Here is a 19,272-nt window from a genome sequence, read left to right as displayed (position 1 = left end):
CACTGAGTTCTCCAAAAATTCACATTGTTTAAAATTGAATGAGTCTCCATACAGAAACAAATATCAGTGTTTAACTGTTTAGTAAATAAAAATAAAGTTAGGTTGTATTTGTTTCCCGAGGCGGTGTACAACGTCGACAGCTTCAGCAGGTTTAACCGTTGCCTCCGGGAGAATGTTCTGACATAACTCTATAATTTTATCCTTCAAATTTTTGTTTGCATTTTTGATGACGTCATAAAGCTTCAAATTCCACCTTCTTGAGTAAGGCTCCAGCTCACAAACCCGCATTTGGAGTTAGGCCACTTTTTGTTCTTCCTCTTGGAGACGAATATCAACGTTCTCCATTTTCTTCTGTGTAGTAGTTTTCTTGAACCCTTCTCTTTTCAGTAATTTTTCATCAATTTTCTTAGAGTTTTTGCTTACCAGCTTTTCGATAGAATCAGCTCTCTTATTAATGAGATTGGTAGAGATGACAATGTTATTTGGTGATGAGGATTCAGTCTCCTTCTTGTAAAGAGCCTTTTCTGCTGCTGGGGATTTGCACTGAGTTACAGGTAGTGAGGGATACTCTTCTTCTGACGTGGTGACCACCACAGCTGACATGGTGCTAGCATAATCATGGCAGTAGGATATCAGAGCGTTACCTGGTGGATCTTCAGGCATGTTGTTTTTACTCTTTTGCATTCTTTTCCTTTCACAACTCAACATTAGTTTGTTTTAGGTTGTCACAACGGCCCGTTCAGCTGTTACATTTTAGTCAAATGAGGACTTTCCGTTTTTCCCGGTTTTAAAGGCGTTTTGTGCAGAAGCTCAGCGAAGTCAACCTTACTCGGTAGCCATCTTGGAACCCTCCCTTATTTATTCCTTAAAGTGTTTATTTAATCGTTACAGTGCTTACTTATTCCTTAAAGTGTTTATTTAATCCTTACAGTGTTTATTTAATGTTTTCCTCTGATGTCAGTGTAGCACACAGCCACTGAGATACAGCAAAAACCAATGAATTAACACCAGAATCAATGTATGTAGCCAATGTACGAGTGTTACTAGTTGATGTACGAGTGTTAATATCTGATGTTTAAGTGTTAATAGCCGATACTTGAGTGTGGATAGTTACCTGAAATTGCGTTTGTCTTCTCAAACAAGTGTTCTGAATTAATCTTTGCAATATATCTGACAATAGAAATGGTTCAGTACATTATACACAGGTCTACACTGTCTGCATTTAAATTTTCCCTTTGCCATAGCTTATGTTTGCAGAAATTGATTTGATTTAACTCAGATGATTTGCTTTGAAACAAGATCCTGAAAACATCTTGAGTGAAAAATACTGTGTGTGTGTGTGAGAGACAGGAAATATCTGGGGTGGTTTTTACCCACACCATTGCAGGCAAGGGGAAAAAGGAAAAAATAGGTACAAGACATCTTGCAAAGCCTGTGCAATGCTGATGTTTTTATCACACTACCATGTATGGAAACAGATGATTTCCTAGCCAACAGCAAAGAGGCAGTTAGTGCTGAGTATGTGTATCCTGTGCACAGGTGAAGAAGAGCTGAAGAACATTGAGTAGTAAGCACGCTCTCTTTGCATAGCCGATACTCTGTGCGAATAAAGGAACATTTTGCTCTGACTTGGTTTCCGACTCTGTTTCATTTTCGGTTTGAAATCTACAACAGTCTTGGCATCTCTGTGTGGGCCACAAACTCCATCGTGACTGTGAAGACCAACTGCGAGTTTCTGCAGTGACAGAATATCGGATACACATTGAGGGGAAAGCAAGTTGACATCTCTGACAAACAGGTACGTGATCCACGAACTGCAGGAAGAGAGCTGAGGCAGGAAATTAAGTTTAATTTTCTAGAAACAAAAAAAGGAGTTTTCAATATTTCTAGAAAATTACAGAGGCAGAATGGGAAGCGTAAATAAGAAGGAATTGTCTGGGCCAGTGAAAGAAATGTATGAAAAATGGAAAGATAAGAAAATTTTGAGTGTCAGGTTAAATGATGGAATAAATACACAGATGGTTTATTTGGGGGGGTTGTGTCAGGAAGGGCATCCAGCGTAAAAACTGTGCCAAATCAAATATGCGGCCCAGTGATCCGCTGTGGTGACCCCTAACAGGAGCAGCCGAAAGAACAACAGTGCTGTAGGTTTATCAGGAGGCGTTGTACTGTTGTACTCACAGAGGGTCAGAGTGACACACAAAAGACCTTACAAACTGAAAGCATGTACACTAGTACGCTATAGATAGAGCTTCTGTGTGTGTGTGTGTGTGTGTGTGTGTAGCATTCCAACAACATTGTAAGAGGACTTGAGGGCATTTCTGTAATTATACATATTCTTGCATATTTATAGTTCTTGATATTTGTAACAAGTTAAAGCTGTAGAAATGATCGAAAAAACACACTAAAATCTCTCTCTCTCTCTGTCTGTCTGTGTCTCTGTTTCTTTTTCCCTCCTTTTTTTTCACTGACTGTGGGTCAAAGTGAAGCTGCTGATTGGTTGGCTGCTGTAACAGTCGTTATGACATCATCAGTGTGTATTCAACGTCGAAAGCAAATGAAAGATAAAAAGCAAAAAAGATAAAATAAAGCTGCATCCCATGTGATTTCTCTTACAGTGGTTATTTAATCCTTACAGTGGCTATTTAATGTCTTCCTCTGATGCCAGTGTAGCACATAGCCACTAAAATACAGCAAAAACCAATGAATTAACACCAGAATCACTAACCACATCACTAATATTTATATATAAACATATTTGCCATGGTTCAGGTGAAAATATGGGAAATATGATTCATTTCTCTTTTATAAAATGTACATGCTATTTTATGAAAAAGTGCATGTTGCAGAAATTGTCCTCCCCAGACTTTTAAATAAGGAGTCAGTACTGCTGCTTTCTCCTGGCCTGAGTTTCTGCCATCTCATGGAGCAATGTAGAATAACATCATCAGCCCTCGAGGTTTTACAGCCAGGTCCTGTAACAGCTGAACGTATAAAAAGTACTGGCACCCCGTACGCTGTCCTTCAATGGAAACGGACCACAGGAGCATCACTGAGCAGATATGATAATATTCACGCATATACAACCATATATTCATCACATGTAAGGGATAAAATCAGAACTTTCTGTTCTGGCTACTGATGATTAATTGTAACTAACATTATGTGTAGATTACTGTCAGTGTACAAGACTGTAAACAAATGAGCAAATAAACAACCCAGACGCTGATAATTACACCTTTGACTGGCTTTAATTAAGGCCTGGACATAATTACAGCCCTAATAACAGCTAGTTCACGTCGTCACGTCTCACACACTGAGCATTTACAGCTCCTCCGTTTGGAGTTCCTTTCACTCGGGGGAAAATCAAAATTTGGAAATTAATTTAGTTTAAAACATTAAGACACTGAGACTGAACACTGAACACTAAACTTTGTAATTGTGTTATGATGATCAAAAACAAATGTAGTGACATCATTACTGTAATAACTTTATTCATTTTTGCACTGTGTTTGGACAGGACCATGGGGAAGAAGTGCCGCATTGCTTGCTTCATCATTTTTGTTTTGATTGTTTCCCTAATTGTGTATTCATGGGTGAAACATAAACAGTCCCCCAACAATCACTGCTACTCCAAAGCCGCTGTAGCAGCCTCCAATGGGAAATGTTCTGAGATCGGCAGGTAGGACAACCTTCAACAACCTTCACTTACAATATGATAAAAATTACTGTTAGTCATTATTCCTGCTATTTGCAGCATATTATTTTCAGTACATCATCTACATTAAACCCAGTATAACCCAGTGAGGGTTTAGTTATTCACTGAGGGGCAGTTACTATTCCTGATTAGTTTTTGGGTTTAAAGGCGAGTGTTTGTGTCTCTGATTAAGATGCATCTCCACCGTGGTCCTCGGTGTGAACTCCACCCACATGTGCATAACTCTCATGTAAATTCTGAATAGAACTTAAGTCTGTAATTACATCTGAGGTCTCAATATTAAATATTAAATCCTTAATACAGAAAATAACACACTGATAATTTTACAGTGTTCGTTTCTGAAGGTGATTTTTCAGCTGTTTTAATGTTGTAAAGTCAGAGAAAGAGGAAATGCTGTTACTGGATCAATAAAAAAATTTCTGGAGAAAAATACATCAGTGCGGCTGGAAGTGTTGGCAACTTCACATGAAAAACAACGCACAAACCTGAGCATGAATGAGTTAAAGACACTGAGAACACAATGAGAATAACACACTGTAGTTTCAGGTCAGTGGAGGAGATTTTTTGCTTGGAGACTGTAATCGTCATGTTATTGTGGTGTGTTTTTGTCTCAGGGACATGTTACAGCGTGGTGGCTCTGCAGTGGACGCCGCCATCGCAGCGCTGCTGTGTGTCGGACTGTTTAACGCTCACAGCATGGGAATAGGAGGAGGACATTACTTCATCATCTATAATGGCTCTACAGGTGACATAAATCCGTCCATCTGCTCATCCATCCATCCATCTATCTGACAATCTATCTATCTATCTACACTATATTGCCAAAAGTTTTGGGACACCCCTCCAAATCATTGAATTCAGGTGTTCCAATCACTTCCATGGCCACAGGTGTATAAAATCAAGCACCTAGACATGCAGACTGCTTCTACAAACATTTGTGAAAGAATGGGTCGCTCTCAGGAGCTCAGTGAAATCAAGCCTGGTACCGTGATAGGTTGCCACCTGTGCAATAAATCCATTCGTGAAATTTCCGCACTACTAAATATTCCACGGTCAACTGTTAGTGGTATTATAACATAGTAGAAGCAATTGGGAACAACAGCAACTCAGCCACGAAGTGGTCGGCCACGTAAAATCATAGAGCGGGGTCAGCGCATGCTGAGGCACACAGTGCGCAGAAGTCGCCAACTTTCTGCAGAGTCAATAGCTACAGACCTTTAAACTTCGTGTGGCCTTCAGATTAGCTCAAGAACAGGGTGTAGAGAGCTTCATGGAATGGGTTTCCATGGCCGAGCAGCTGCATCCAAGCCTTACATCACCAAGTGCAATGCAATGCATCGTATGCAGTGGTGTAAAGCACGCCGCCACTGGACTCTAGAGCAGCGGAGACGCGTTCTCTGGAGTGACAAATCACGCTTCTCTGTCTGGCGATCCGATGGACGAGTCTGGTTTTGGTGGTTGCCAGGAGAACGGTACTTGCCTGACTGCACTGTGCCGAGTGTAAAGTTTGGTGGAGGGGGATTATGGTGTGGGGTTGTTTTTCAGGGGTTGGGCTAGGCCTCTTAGTTCCACTGAAAGGAACTCTTAATGCTTCAGCATACCAAAACATTTTGGACAATTTCATGCTCCCAACTCTGAGGGAACAGTTTGGGGATGGCCCCTTCCTGTTCCAACATGACTGCGCACCAGAGCACAAAGCAACGTCCATAAAGACATGGATGAGCGAGTTTGGTGTGGAGGAATTTGACTGGCCTGCACAGAGTCCTGACCTCAACCCGACAGAACACCTTTGGGATGAATTAGAGTGGAGACTGCGAACCAGGCCTTCTCATCCAACATCAGTTCCTGAACTCACAAATGAGCTTCTGGAAGAATGGTCAAAAATTCCCATAAACACACTCCTAAACCTTGTGGAAAGCCTTCCCAGAAGAGTTAAAGCTGTTATAGCTGCAAATGGTGGGCCAACTCCATATTAAACCCTACGGATTAAGAATGGGATGTCATTAAAGTTCATGTGCAAGTAAAGGCAGACGTCCCAAAACTTTTGCCAATATAATGTATCTATAGACAGGTCCATAAGTATTTGGACAGTGACACAATTTTGGTAATTTTGCTTATGTACATCACCACAATGGATTTGAACTGAAGCAATCAAGATGTGATTGAAGTGCAGACTTTCAGTATTAACTCAAGGAGTTTAACAAAAATACTGCATTAACCATTTAGGAATTAGTCCCTCCATGTTCACAGGCACAAAAGCAATTGGACAATTGACTGATAAGCAGTTTCATGGCCTGTTTCCTCATTATTTCCTGACAAAGGAGATAAAAGGTCTGGAGTTGATTCCAAGCATTGAATTTGCATTTAGTTGCTGTTCATGGTAACTCTCAATATGCGGTCCAAAGAGGTGTCGATGCAAGTGAAGGAGGCCATCATTAGGCTGAAAATACAAAACAGACCTATCAGAGAGACAGCAGAAACTTTAGGAGGGCCAAATCAACAATTTGGTACATTATTAAAAAGAAGGAATTCATTGGTGAGCTCAGCAACACCAAAAGGCCTGGAAGACCACGGAAGACAACTAAAGTGGATGATCACAGAATTCTTTCCTAGGTGAAGAAAAACCCCTTCACAACATCTAGCCAAGTCAAGAATACTCTGGAGGAGGCAGGCATATCACTGTCAAAGTCTACAATCAAGAGACGCCTTCATGAATGTAAATACAGAAAGTTTACCACAAGAGGCAAACCACTGGTAACGTTCAAGAAAAGAAAGGCCAGATTAGCCCTTGCTAAAAAAAAAAAAAAAAACTCTAACGAGTTCTGATGCAAGATTAACTTGGACCAGAATGATGGAAAGAGAAGAGTATGGAGAAGAAAAGGAAGGGCTCATGTTCCAAAGCATACCACATCATCTGTCAAACATGGTGGAGGCATGAAGTAGCAGGATGAATTCTGAAGTGTATAGAGCTACTTTCTGCCCAGATTCAGTCAAATGCTGCAAAACTGATAGGACAGCGCTTCACAGTACAGATGGGCAAAGACCCAAAACATACCACAAAAGCAACCCAAGAGCTTCTTAAGGCAAAGAAATGGAATGGTCTTAAAGGTCCGAGTCAGACACCTGACCTAAACCCAACTGAGCTGCTTTTCACTTACTGAAGACAAAACTGAAGGCAGAAAGACCCACAAACAAGCAGCAACTAAAGATGGCTGCAGTAAAGACCTGGCAAATCATCTCAAGGGAGGAGACTCGGCATTTGGTGATGTCCATGGGCTCCAGACTTCAGTCACTGACTGCAAAAGATTCGCATCCAAGTATGAAAAATAATCGTAATATTTATGATTGTTATTTTTTCCAATTATTTTTGAGCCTGTGAAAATGGAGGGACTCTGTAAAAATGGCTGTAATTCCTAAATGGTTAATGCAATATTTTTGTCAAATCCCTTGAATTAAAGCTGAAAGTCTACACTTCAATCACATCTTGATTGCATCTTTTTCAGGTCTGATGTGTGCAGTTTCCAACTTAACATGAAAAGTCCACATCAGCTACAAATTATTTTTAAAAATCAATATTAATTCTCTGAGCATTCATTCACTGAAATGTGAACTGTTTTTTTGCTTTTCTCTCTTAGGGGAGGTGGAGACAATCGACGCGAGGGAAACGGCTCCCCAAAAGGCCACACGTGACATGTTCGGCAATGACACGCAGCTCGCTCAAAAAGGTACTGAACATCCTGAACACTGATAAACCCTGTTAGCAAAAAGTGTTTACAACATTTATTATCTCACAGTGCCATCAAGTTTTTCGCAGACACACACTTAGGACATTTCATTTATTTTAATGGCTTACCTCTACATTTATTTAGAATCCCTCTTTATTTTTTCTGTGCTGCAATCCACTGCAGGCTCTGAGATAAATAAAGTTTAATCAGTGTAATTTTATTTAGTTTAATTAGAATATGTCTTGTTTGTTTTACAATCACAAAGCTGAAACAAATAAAAATATGCTTTTATTAATAAAGCACTTTTAGATGTGGACTGCAGCTCAGTGTACTTTAAAAAAAAGAGTAAATAAATGTGAACATTATAGATCAGAAAGGGTTTTATAGCTTTGTTGTCCATTGTGCTTTCATGAATAAACAGAAGGCCTGTCCATTGCGGTCCCCGGTGAGCTTCGTGGCTATGAACTGGCACACCGGCGTCATGGCCGCCTGCCGTGGAGGGATCTGTTTCAGCCGAGCATCCAGCTGGCACGTGAAGGCATCCGTGTCAGCAAAGGTCTCGCTGAAGCCATGCAGAAAAACAAGAAAGACATTGAGGCTAATGAAACGCTGTGGTGAGGGACAATATCTCTATCATGGACATGTCAAAATATCCTCAGCACCCATGCGATGTCTTTGGAGGTTTATTTTTTGTTAAAATGGAAAAGCTCCCAGAAAGAATAAGTGTTAGCGGGAAAAGGAAGCTACGACCATATAAGCAAACATGACAGAATCAGGGCAGAATGTGGACTGATTGATGAATACTTTATTGCCATAAGGAAAATTAATTATTTTAATTGTGTTTTTGACTTTATTCTTTACAGTGAATTATTTTGTGATTCCAACAAAACCATCCTGAGGGAAAACGATATTATCAGATTTCCACAGCTAGCAGACACCTACGAGAAGATCGCTGAAGGAGGAGCTGATGTTTTTTATAATGGCTCCATGGCTGAAACGATAGTGAATGACACCCAAACTGCAGGTCCATCAGTGTTTAACCATTAAAGTCTACAACATGCTACAATCTTTATTATTAGCAGCATGATGCTAATATTCCCTCCAGTACAAATGTAAAAATCACTGAGACACATGCTAATATTCACTACAGTATAGATGCTAATCAATAATTTCACAGACACTAAGAGGCTAATACTCACTGCTAATCACCTCCTGTTGTATGCTAATCTGTTCATGGTGTTTTGGGACGATCCAGGTGGCATTATAACACTTGAAGACTTGTTAAGGTATACACCAGTGTTGAATGAAAGCCCACTGAAGATAAATGTGGGAGAATACACAATGCACTTTCCAGATGCTCCATCTAGCGGTCCTGTGCTAGCGCTAATCCTCAACATTGTGCACGGTGAGTGTGTGTTTGTCATGTGTGTTCATTTGTGTGGGATAAATGGACATTAGAAGTGTCTAATACATCTGTATTAGCCAGATAGATTTTCTCAACAGTTATGCTAACTCACTGTTAGCCACTTAGCCCTAATTAGCATTATGAGGTAGGGGAGTTAGAGACCTGAGACACAGGCTTCAGAATATCTTAGAAGGATAAATGATGGAGGTTGACTCTTTGGGTCAAAACCCATGTAGCTTTAGTTAAACTTGATAAACCAATTGCGAACTTGATCGTGTGACATCGCCACTAGCCTCATTGTACTGCTTAGCATAAAATTCTGGTTTTAATTAGAAAATATTTAGAATAGTTTACATACAAAGCAGTATTGTGCTAACTTTAGCCAGCTAACTCTCACTAGATAGATTAGCTAATGTTATGCTTACAGTTTCAACAGTAGCTATCTTGTATTAATTAGCCAAACTGCTAGTATGAGGTAAATTATTGTTTTGTATAATTAAATACAGTACCCAAATCTGTCAGCAGTCTAGCTATAGACAAGATTTCTTAGCCCTTGTGATGTTTTTGAAATAGGATTTAAGATTTCCCAGTATCTTGAAAGTTCATTAGCCCTCACTATGTTGCTACATGAAGCTTACATGAAAGCTTATAACTCGTGTATGATGATGATGATGATGATGGTCTAAAAGCGTAAAACTGTCTCTGTGCAGGTTATAATTTCTCATCCAGCAGTGTGTCTACTACAGAGAAGAAGACGCTCACTTATCACCGCATCATCGAGGCTTTCCGCTTCGCTTTCGCTATGAGGAGCAGGCTGGGAGATCCTCGTTACCTCAACATCACTGACGTGAGACAGTGTTTATTTCCACATCATGGGGTTGTTCATCAGTAACATTATGTTCACACTAGAAGGTCACTCATGTTGGTTATAGTTTGTCTCTTGTAGGCGTGCAGCATCCACTACTGTTTTTCGTTTGAGGGTGTGGCCTGTCCAGCATTTTTTAGTTCTCAAAAGAAATGGTATTGTGTGTCTATATATGTATATAATTACACACAATGTATATACAATTATATATACAATATAGGGCCAAAAGTATGTGGACACCTGACTGTCACACCCATATGTGGGCCTTCAAACTGTTGCCACAAATTTGGAAGCACAAAATTGAATAGAATGTCTCTGTATGCCGTAGCATTAAGTTTTCCCTTCACTGGAACTAAAGGGCCCAAACCTTTTCCAGTGTGACAATGCCCCTGTGCACAAAGCAAGGCCCATGAAGATATGGTGTGTTAAGGTTGGCGCAGAAGAAGTCTAGTGTTCTGACCTCAACTAATGCTAACCTCAAACCCATTATACACCTTTGGGAAGAACTGGAACACTGATTGCATGCCAGGCCTCTTCGCCCAACATCAGTGTCTGACCTCACTAATGCTCTTGTGGTTGAATGGGCAATTCCCCACAGCCACACTTCAAAACGTAGTGGAAAGCCTTCCCAGAATAGTGGAGGTTATTATAACAGCAAAGAGGAGACGAAATCTGGAATGTTCAAAATGCACATGTGGGTGTGATTGGTCAGGCGTCCACATACTTTGGCTATATATATATATATATATATATATATATATATATATATATATATATATATATATATATGTATATATATATATATATATACACACACACACACACACACATAGTTAGGTCCAGAAGTATTTGGACAATGACAGAGTTTTTGTGATTTTGCCTTTATATACCACCACAATGGATTTGAAATAAAGCAATCAAGATTTGATCGAAGTGTAGACTTTCAGATTTATTTTAAGAGGTTCCACAAAAATATGGCATTTACCATTTAAGAATTACAGCCACTTTCAACAAAGTACCTCCATTTTCAGGGGTTCAAAGGTATTTGGACAATTGACTGACAAGAAGTTAATTGACCAGGGGCGGTCCATTCCCTCAATACTTAAAGACAAATGAAGCAGATAAAAGGTTAGAGTTGATATCAGGTATTGAGTTGGCATTTGGCAGCTGTTCGACAGGAGCTACCAATATGAAGTCCAAGAAGATCTCAATGCAAGTGAAGGAGGCCATCATTAGGCTGAAAAAACAACATAAATCTATACGAGAGATTTTCAACAAAGTACCTCCATTTTCACGGGCTCAAAGCTATTTGGACAAAGTGACATAATTGTAAATTTAACCATAATTTTAATACTTGGATGAAAATCCTTTGCAGTCAGTGACTGCCTGAAGTCTGGAGCCCATGTTCTCAAAACACTCAAATTCTGAGTCTCCTCCCTTGAGACGCTTTGCCAGGCCTTCACTGCAGCCACCTTCAGTTGTTGCTTGTTTGTGGGTCTTTCTGCCTTCAGTCTTGTCTTCAGTAAGTGAAAAGCAGCTCTATTGGGTTGAGATCAGGCGACTGACTTGGTCATTGAAGAATATTCCACTCCTTTGCCTTCAAAAAGTCTTGAGTTGCATTCGCACTATGTTTAGGGTCATTATCCACCTGCACTGTAAAGCGGCGTCCTATCAGTTTTGTAGCATTCGCCTGAATGTGAGCAGAGAGCATAGCCCTATACACCTCAGAATTCATCTTGCTACATCTGTCAGCACTCACATCATCAATAAACACCAGTGAGCCCGTTCCATTGGTGGCCATACATGCCCATGCCATAACACTGCCTCCACCATGTTTGACACATGATGTGGTATGCTTTGGATCATGAGCTGTTCCTTTCTTTCACCATACTTTTCTCTTCCCATCATTCTGGTACAAGTTAATCTTGGTTTCATCAGTCCTGAGAATCTTATTCCAGAACATGGGAGGCTTTTTTAGATGTTTTCTGGCAAAGTCTAATCTGGTTTTCCTGTTCTTGAATGTTACCAGTGGTTTGCACCTTGTTGTAAACCCTCTGTATTTACATTCATGAATGTAGATTTTACTCTTGATTGTAGATTTTGACAATGATATGCCTACCTTCTCCAGAGTAATCTTGACTTCTGTTGATGTTGTGAAGGGGTTTTTCTTCACCAAGGAAAGGTTTCTGCGATCATCCACTTTAGTTGTCTTCCGTGGTCTTCCAGGCCTTTCGATGTTGTTGAGCTCACCAGTGCTTTCTTTCTTTTTAAGAATGTACCCAACTGTTGATTTGGCCACACCTAAGGTTTTTACTATCTCTCTTATAGATTTATGTTGTTTTTTCAGCCTAATGATGGCCTCTTTCACTTGCATTGAGATCTTCTTGGACTTCACATTGGTAGCTCCTGTCGAACAGCTGCCAAATGCCAACTCAATACCTGATATCAACTCTAACCTTTTATCTGCTTCATTTGTCTTTAAGTATTGAGGGAATGGACCGCCCCTGGTCAATTAACTTCTTGTCAGTCAATTGTCCAAATACCTTTGAACATCTTAAAATGGAGGTACTTTGTTGAAAATGGCTGTAATTCCTAAATGGTAAATGCCATATTTTTGTTGAACCTCTTAAAATAAAGCTGAAAGTCTACACTTGTATGTATGTATATCTTTATTTATTTAATTTTGCAAATTTATTAAAAAGAAAAAACTGAAATATCACTTTGACATAAGTATTCAGACCCTTTCCTATGACACTTGAAATTTAGCTCAGGTGCATCCCATTTCTCTGGATCATCTTTGAGATGTTTCTACAGTTTGATCGGAGTCCAGTTGTGGGAAATTTGAATGATTGGACATGATTTGATTTGGAAAGGCACACACCTGTCTATATAAGGTCTAACAGCTGGAAATGCATATCAGAGCAAAAACCAAGTCATGAGGTCAAAGGAACTGTGGTCTTGGGAACCTTCAATGCAGCAGAATTGTTTTTTGTAGCCTTCACCAGATCTATTCCTGGTCACAAACAACAATTCTGCTGCATTGAAGGTTCCCAAGACCACAGTAGCCTCCATATTTCTTAAATGGAAGAAGTTTGGACTCTTACTAGAGCTAGTCACCCGGCCAAACTGAGCAACTGGGGGAGAAGGGCCTCTGTAACAGAGGTGACCGAGAACCGCTGGTCATTCTGGTTGAGTTCCAGAGATCGTGTTCGGAGATGGGAGAAACTTGCAGAAGGTCAACCATCACTGCAACACTCCACCAATCAGGGCTTTATGGTAGAGTGGCCAGACAGAAGCCTCTCCAATTGGAATTTGCAAAAAAAAAAGCACCTAAAGGACTCTCCGACTGTGAGAAACAAGATTCTCTGGTCTGACGAAACAAAGATTGAACTGTTTGGCCTCAATTCCCAGCGTCATGTCTGGAGGAAACCAGGCACCGCTCATTACCTGCTCAATACCATCCCAACGGTGAAGCATGTTGGTGGTAGCATCATGCTGTGGGGGTTTGTTTCAGCAACAGGGACTGGGGTACTGGTCAGGGTAGAAGGAAAGCTGAATGCAGCAAAATACAGAGATATCCTTAATGAAAACCTGTTCCAGAGCACTCAGACCTTCAGACTGGGCTGAAGGTTCACTTTGCAACTAAGCACACAGCTAAGGCAATGCAAGAGTGGCTCAGGCACAACTCTGTGAATGTCCTTGTGTGGCCCAGCCAGAGCCAAGACTAGAACCCAAACAAACATCTCTGGAGAGACCTGAAAATAACTGTTCACTGACTGTCCCCATCCAACCTGAAAGAGCTTGAGAGGATCTGCAGAGAAGAACGGCAGAAAATCCTCAAATCCAGGTGTGCAAAGCATCGCATCATACCCAAAAATACTTGAAGCTGTGATCGCTGCAAAAGGTGCTTCAACTAAGTACTGTGTTAGGGGTCTGAGTACCTATGTCAATGTGATATTTCAGTTTTTTCTCTTCAATAAATTTGCAAAGTTATCACAAATCTGTTTTTTGCTGTGTCACTACGGGGTATGGAGTGTAGATTGATGTGAAAATAATACTTTAAAGCATTTTAGCATAAGGCTGCAACATAACAAAATGAAAAAAATGAAGGGGTCTGAATACTTTCTGAATGCACTGTACATATACACATGTGACAAGATAAGATGAACTACAGGAACTAAATTTGTGAGTGGGGAAATGAAGAAACACTGGACCATACAATTAGCCAGAGGACTCATTTGAGCCAATCATCTGAATTTGTCATTCTATGATGTTTGTCATTCTCTCTCTCACTCTTCAGCTCATCCACAACATGACCTCGGACTACTTTGCCAATAACATCCGCAGTAAGATCTCAGATGACAGCATGCAGCCAGAGAGTTACTATGATCCAGAATACTTTAACCCTGAGAGTTACGGAACGGCTCATCTGTCCATCATCGCTGAGGATGGGAGCGCCGTGGCTGTGACCAGCAGCATCAACCAATAGTAAGACTGAACATGCTGTACTGCTCTCAGCCAATCAGAACACACCGTACTACCCTCAGCCAATCAGAACACACTGCACTGCTCTGAGCTAATCAGAACACACTGTACTTCTCTGAGCTAATCAGAACACACTGTACTTCTCTGAGCCAATCAGAACACACTGTACTGCTCTCAGCCAATTAGAACACACCGTACTGCTCTCAGCCATTCAGAACACACCGTACTGACCTCAGCCAACCAGAACACACCGCACTGCTCTCAGCCAATCAGAACACACTGTACTGCTCTCAGCCATTCAGAACACACCGTACTGACCTCAGCCAACCAGAACACACTGTACGGCTCTCAGCCAATCAGAACACACCGCACTGCTCTCAGCCAATCAGAACACATCGTACTGAGTGTATAAAGTCCTGATGGTGTTTCTGTGCAGTTTTGGTTCTAAAGTGATGTCACGTTCCACTGGAATCATCTTTAACAATATGATGGACGACTTCAGTTCTCCGCACATCACAAATGCATACAACGTTCCTCCTTCTCCTAATAACTTCATCCAACCAGGTAACAGATTTTTATCTAATTATTCAAGTTTGTTTCAGAGCCACATAAGATTATATATATGTGGATAAACTGTGATAATGTATCATCCAATATATTACATTACATGTATCACACATAACATTATTAACGTCCACAGTTTAATCTATAGTTAGTGCAGGTGATGTAACTTTTTCTGATACAATATTGTGATAATATTGTAATATTTTATTAATAAAAGTTTTGTAAATGATTGCGATATGAAACAGTAACACTGTAACATGTCCACTGTTTGTGCAGGTAAAAGGCCGCTCTCGTCCATGTGCCCGACCATCATCTGCGACAAAAACAACAAAGTTAAAATGGTTGTGGGAGCTTCAGGTGGGACGAAGATCACCACGGCAACGGCTCTGGTAACACACGTGGCTTAAACCGTAACGCGCACAGCTTTAACCCTAACACACTTTAATCCTAATATTCATGGCTTTAACCCTAACACACATGACTTTAACGGTAACACACACGGCTTTAACAGTAATACACAGCTTTAACCCTAACACACACGGCTTTAACCCTAACACACACGGCTTTAACGGTAACACACACGGCTTTAACAGTAACACACACGGCTTTAACCCTAACACACACAGCTTTAACCCTAACACACACACCTTTAACCCTAACACACACGGCTTTAACAGTAATACACACGGCTTTAACGGTAACACACACGGCTTTAACCCTAACTCACACACCTTTAACCCTAACACACACGGCTTTAACAGTAACACACACGGCTTTAACAGTAACACACACGGCTTTAACTGTAACACACACGGCTTTAACAGTAACACACACGGCTTTAACCCTAACACACACGGCTTTAACAGTAATACACACGGCTTTAACAGTAATACACACGGCTTTAACCCTAACTCACACGGCTTTAACCCTAACACACACGGCTTTAACAGTAATACACACGGCTTTAACAGTAACACACACGGCTTTAACAGTAACTCACACGGCTTTAACCCTAACACACACGGCTTTAACGGTAACACACACGGCTTTAACCCTAACTCACACGGCTTTAACCCTAACACACACGGCTTTAACGGTAACACACACGGCTTTAACGGTAACACACATGGCTTTAACCCTAACACACACGGATTTAACCCTGACACACACGGCTTTAACAGTAACACACACGGCATTAACAGTAATACACACGGCATTAACAGTAACACACACGGCTTTAACAGTAACACACACGGCTTTAACCCTAACCCTAATACACACGGCTTTAACCCTAACCCTAATACACACGGCTTTAACAGTAATACACACGGCTTTAACCATAACACACACGGCTTTAACAGTAATACACACGGCTTTAACAGTAACACACACGGCTTTAACAGTAATACACACGGCTTTAACAGTAATACACATGGCTTTAACCCTAAGACACACGGCTTTAACCCTAACACACACGGCTTTAACCCTAACTCACACGGCTTTAACAGTAATACACACGGCTTTAACCCTAACTCACACGGCTTTAACCCTAACACACACGGCTTTAACAGTAATACACACGGCTTTAACAGTAACACACACGGCTTTAACCCTAACTCACACGGCTTTAACCCTAACACACACGGCTTTAACGGTAATACACATGGCTTTAACAGTAACACACACGGCTTTAACCCTAACTCACACGGCTTTAACGGTAATACACATGGCTTTAACAGTAACACACACGGCTTTAACCCTAACTCACACGGCTTTAACCCTAACACACACGGCTTTAACTGTAATACACACGGCTTTAACAGTAACACACACGGCTTTAACCCTAACTCACACGGCTTTAACCCTAACACACACGGCTTTAACCCTAACACACACGGCTTTAACCATAACACACATGGCTTTAACCCTAACACACATGGCTTTAACCCTAACACACATGGCTTTAATCCCTCCCTCCATCCATCCATCTATCCATCTATTCAACAGTCTGTATATACCCCCCTATGGTAACTGATGGAATATAATCATCTACCCACTGACTGATTCATCCTTCTTGATCTTTGCATCCACTTGCTGAAAAACCTCATAAATTCCTCCATCAGTCTGAAAAACACAGTAATAAGTGTTGTTGTAAAGGTTTATGAACACAAGCCACATAGAGCGTGTCAGTGAATCGTTTCCTCTCGGTCACAGGTGATCCTGAACTCTCTGTTCTTTAACTACGATGTGAAGAGAGCTGTAGAGGAACCCAGATTCCACAACCAGCTCAAGCCCAACGACACTGAGGTGGAAGAGAACTTCGATCAGGTGCGACTCGAATACATGCATCAGGATGCAGCAGGATGCAACTCAATTTGATTCATATAAAAATGTATCCTGATGTTCATCCATAACAACACAGTGATAAATACAACACTACGATTCACCTGATTCATGTGAAAGAGTTGTTTAAATAAGAGTACAATTCGTTTATGAATCAACTGCTGAATCTTTCATCTCTTCCACGGGAATAGGATTCATATCCGAGTCACTGAGCATCATTATATCAAACACATGACTCTTTTCTTCTCTTGTGCACTAACAATAATAATAATTTACTCTATATTTAATTTACAGAGTGTGAAAAAGGGACTAGAACAGAAGAAGCACAACACACCGTTGCAGAATACCACTTCGTTGGTTCAGGCCGTGGTGAGGCAGGATGATCTGATCTGTGCTGTATCAGACCAGAGGAAAGGAGGATATGCTGTCGGCTACTGAAACAAACTATAACAATAATCAACTTTTATCTGTACAGCTTTGTTAAAACAAAGAAATTTACGCAAATCTGAATGAATCACACAGATCATTACAAAGCTTTCAATACACAGATAATCTGCCTACATATACTGTTTGTATTTAACTACAACTTGTAGATGAACTTACTGTCAAGAAGCACTTGTAATGTTGTATGCTTTTCATTTTAGCCTACTTAATTTCTTATATTGTATGTTGGAAATAAGTGGATATGAAGAATCAGTCACATGGGAACAAGCTGTTATATGAAAATCATCATCTTTGGGGTGGTAACAGTAACTTTGCTTCATAATGCTTTGCTTCTTATACCACAGCAATTTGCCAATGATTACACATCATTTTTTATCCATTTATAGTTATGTTTAATGTTGTGGAACGCCCATGAAACAAGTTATTTCATGTTCTCATTTATGTTATAGCAGCTATAAACAGTCGTTCCCTCACCAGCCTTGCTTTCTCTACATAGCTCATCGTGTTACTGAGAAACCGCAAAGCTCCTCTGTCCTGAAGATGTCGGAAAACTTAACGTTATAGCTTTACCTCTGACTATTACAAAGCGCTGACACTGTAGACTCCTTCCATACATGTTACATATCTGTTTGTGTTGCAAGTCCACTGTACAAGTCCCTGTGAATGGTGAATGAGCTGTTACTATAGAAATGATTACGTATTAGAACAAGCGCATTATATAATATAAACCTGTGATTTACAGCTGCACTACTGTCAGAGCTGATGTTATAGAAAATTAATCAACAACTTCTGGCCAATCACAGTCCAGAATTCAGCAGCACAGTGGTGTAAATATATTTAATCAGTCTTTTAAAAAACATTTATAAAGTTAAGATTGACCTCTCATTAATGTAACTTTATGTTTGGTTTCAGTTTCTTCAGGATTTTTCAAGACTAAATGCTGTACATTAAAAAACAATTATACCCCTAATAATTTGCCTAAAAAGAGAGATTTGTTAGTTAAATAATATTATATTACAACACAACGCTGTCTTTAACAGCCACCATGGACAATTCTATGCCAGACCACCAGAGGGAGCCCTCCTCCAAATTTTGAATCACTTATTCTGTTGTCATACTCATTTCCTTTTTGTTCAGTATTAAAAGCACATGAACCCTCTTCTTATTGTGAAGCTTTTCGGTTTGCATTGTCTTTCAGATGAGTTCTGAGCCGTTTGTTCTGGAAGGTTTATGTGTGTATGACCCTGCTTTGTCATGTCTTGTCCTTGCCGTTGCCTGACCCTTTTAGATTTGATGCTATATCTGATTTCTGGATTATTGATCCTGCCTAGCTTTTTGCACACAATTTTTGCATAGTATTTTGCGTTGTTCTCTGTCTATGATTATTTGGATTTTGACCCAAAAGATTTTGACCCTGATTTTTGCCTTAATAAACCTGCAAATGGATCCCTATAACCTGCTTGGGAGCCCTTCGTTACACTGTGTTATCCACAATCTTCTCTGCAATGGGTCAGCCCAGTGTAGCTGCAGGTTTTCATTCAAATTAAGCAGGAGCCAGTCATGCCAAAGCCGGAAACTGTGTCAGATTACAATCCGCATCATGCAAACATGGCCGACCAGCACACCCGCATTACACACCTGATTACACACACCTGTGCCCAAATACCACACAACCACAAATACCACTCACACACGTCAGACATGAAGTATTCCTCAAGAGATT

General features: G+C 40.4%; 1 protein-coding gene across 1 annotated transcript; it reads left to right on the top strand.

Annotated features, from left to right (window-relative positions):
* Nucleotides 1-1,470: 1,470 nt before the first annotated feature.
* LOC128318702 (glutathione hydrolase 1 proenzyme-like) lies at nt 1,471-18,905 on the top strand. The gene is made up of 14 exons (XM_053236142.1): nt 1,471-1,567; nt 1,675-1,798; nt 3,521-3,682; nt 4,333-4,463; nt 7,354-7,443; nt 7,865-8,057; nt 8,307-8,467; nt 8,699-8,848; nt 9,559-9,695; nt 14,014-14,201; nt 14,635-14,762; nt 15,039-15,151; nt 16,977-17,090; nt 17,400-18,905. The coding sequence occupies exons 3-14, from the start codon at nt 3,525-3,527 to the stop codon at nt 17,541-17,543; spliced, it is 1,707 nt and encodes a 568-aa protein (XP_053092117.1). The 5' UTR covers nt 1,471-1,567; nt 1,675-1,798; nt 3,521-3,524; the 3' UTR covers nt 17,544-18,905.
* The last annotated feature ends 367 nt before the right edge of the window (nt 18,906-19,272 follow it).

This window comes from Pangasianodon hypophthalmus, chromosome 8 (assembly GCF_027358585.1).
Source record: "Pangasianodon hypophthalmus isolate fPanHyp1 chromosome 8, fPanHyp1.pri, whole genome shotgun sequence".
NCBI lineage: Eukaryota > Metazoa > Chordata > Actinopteri > Siluriformes > Pangasiidae > Pangasianodon > Pangasianodon hypophthalmus.
Note: the sequence above shows the minus strand (reverse complement) of the source record. Positions and strands in the feature narration are given on the sequence as shown.

Bases quoted from the DNA above. Each gene is read 5' to 3' on its own strand.
- LOC128318702 (XM_053236142.1), top strand. From the start codon at position 3,525: ATGGGGAAGAAGTGCCGCATTGCTTGCTTCATCATTTTTGTTTTGATT. The intron at 4,464-7,353 runs GTGACATAAATC...TTTCTCTCTTAG, and splicing joins CATCTATAATGGCTCTACAG to GGGAGGTGGAGACAATCGAC. The intron at 14,763-15,038 runs GTAACAGATTTT...CTGTTTGTGCAG, and splicing joins TAATAACTTCATCCAACCAG to GTAAAAGGCCGCTCTCGTCC.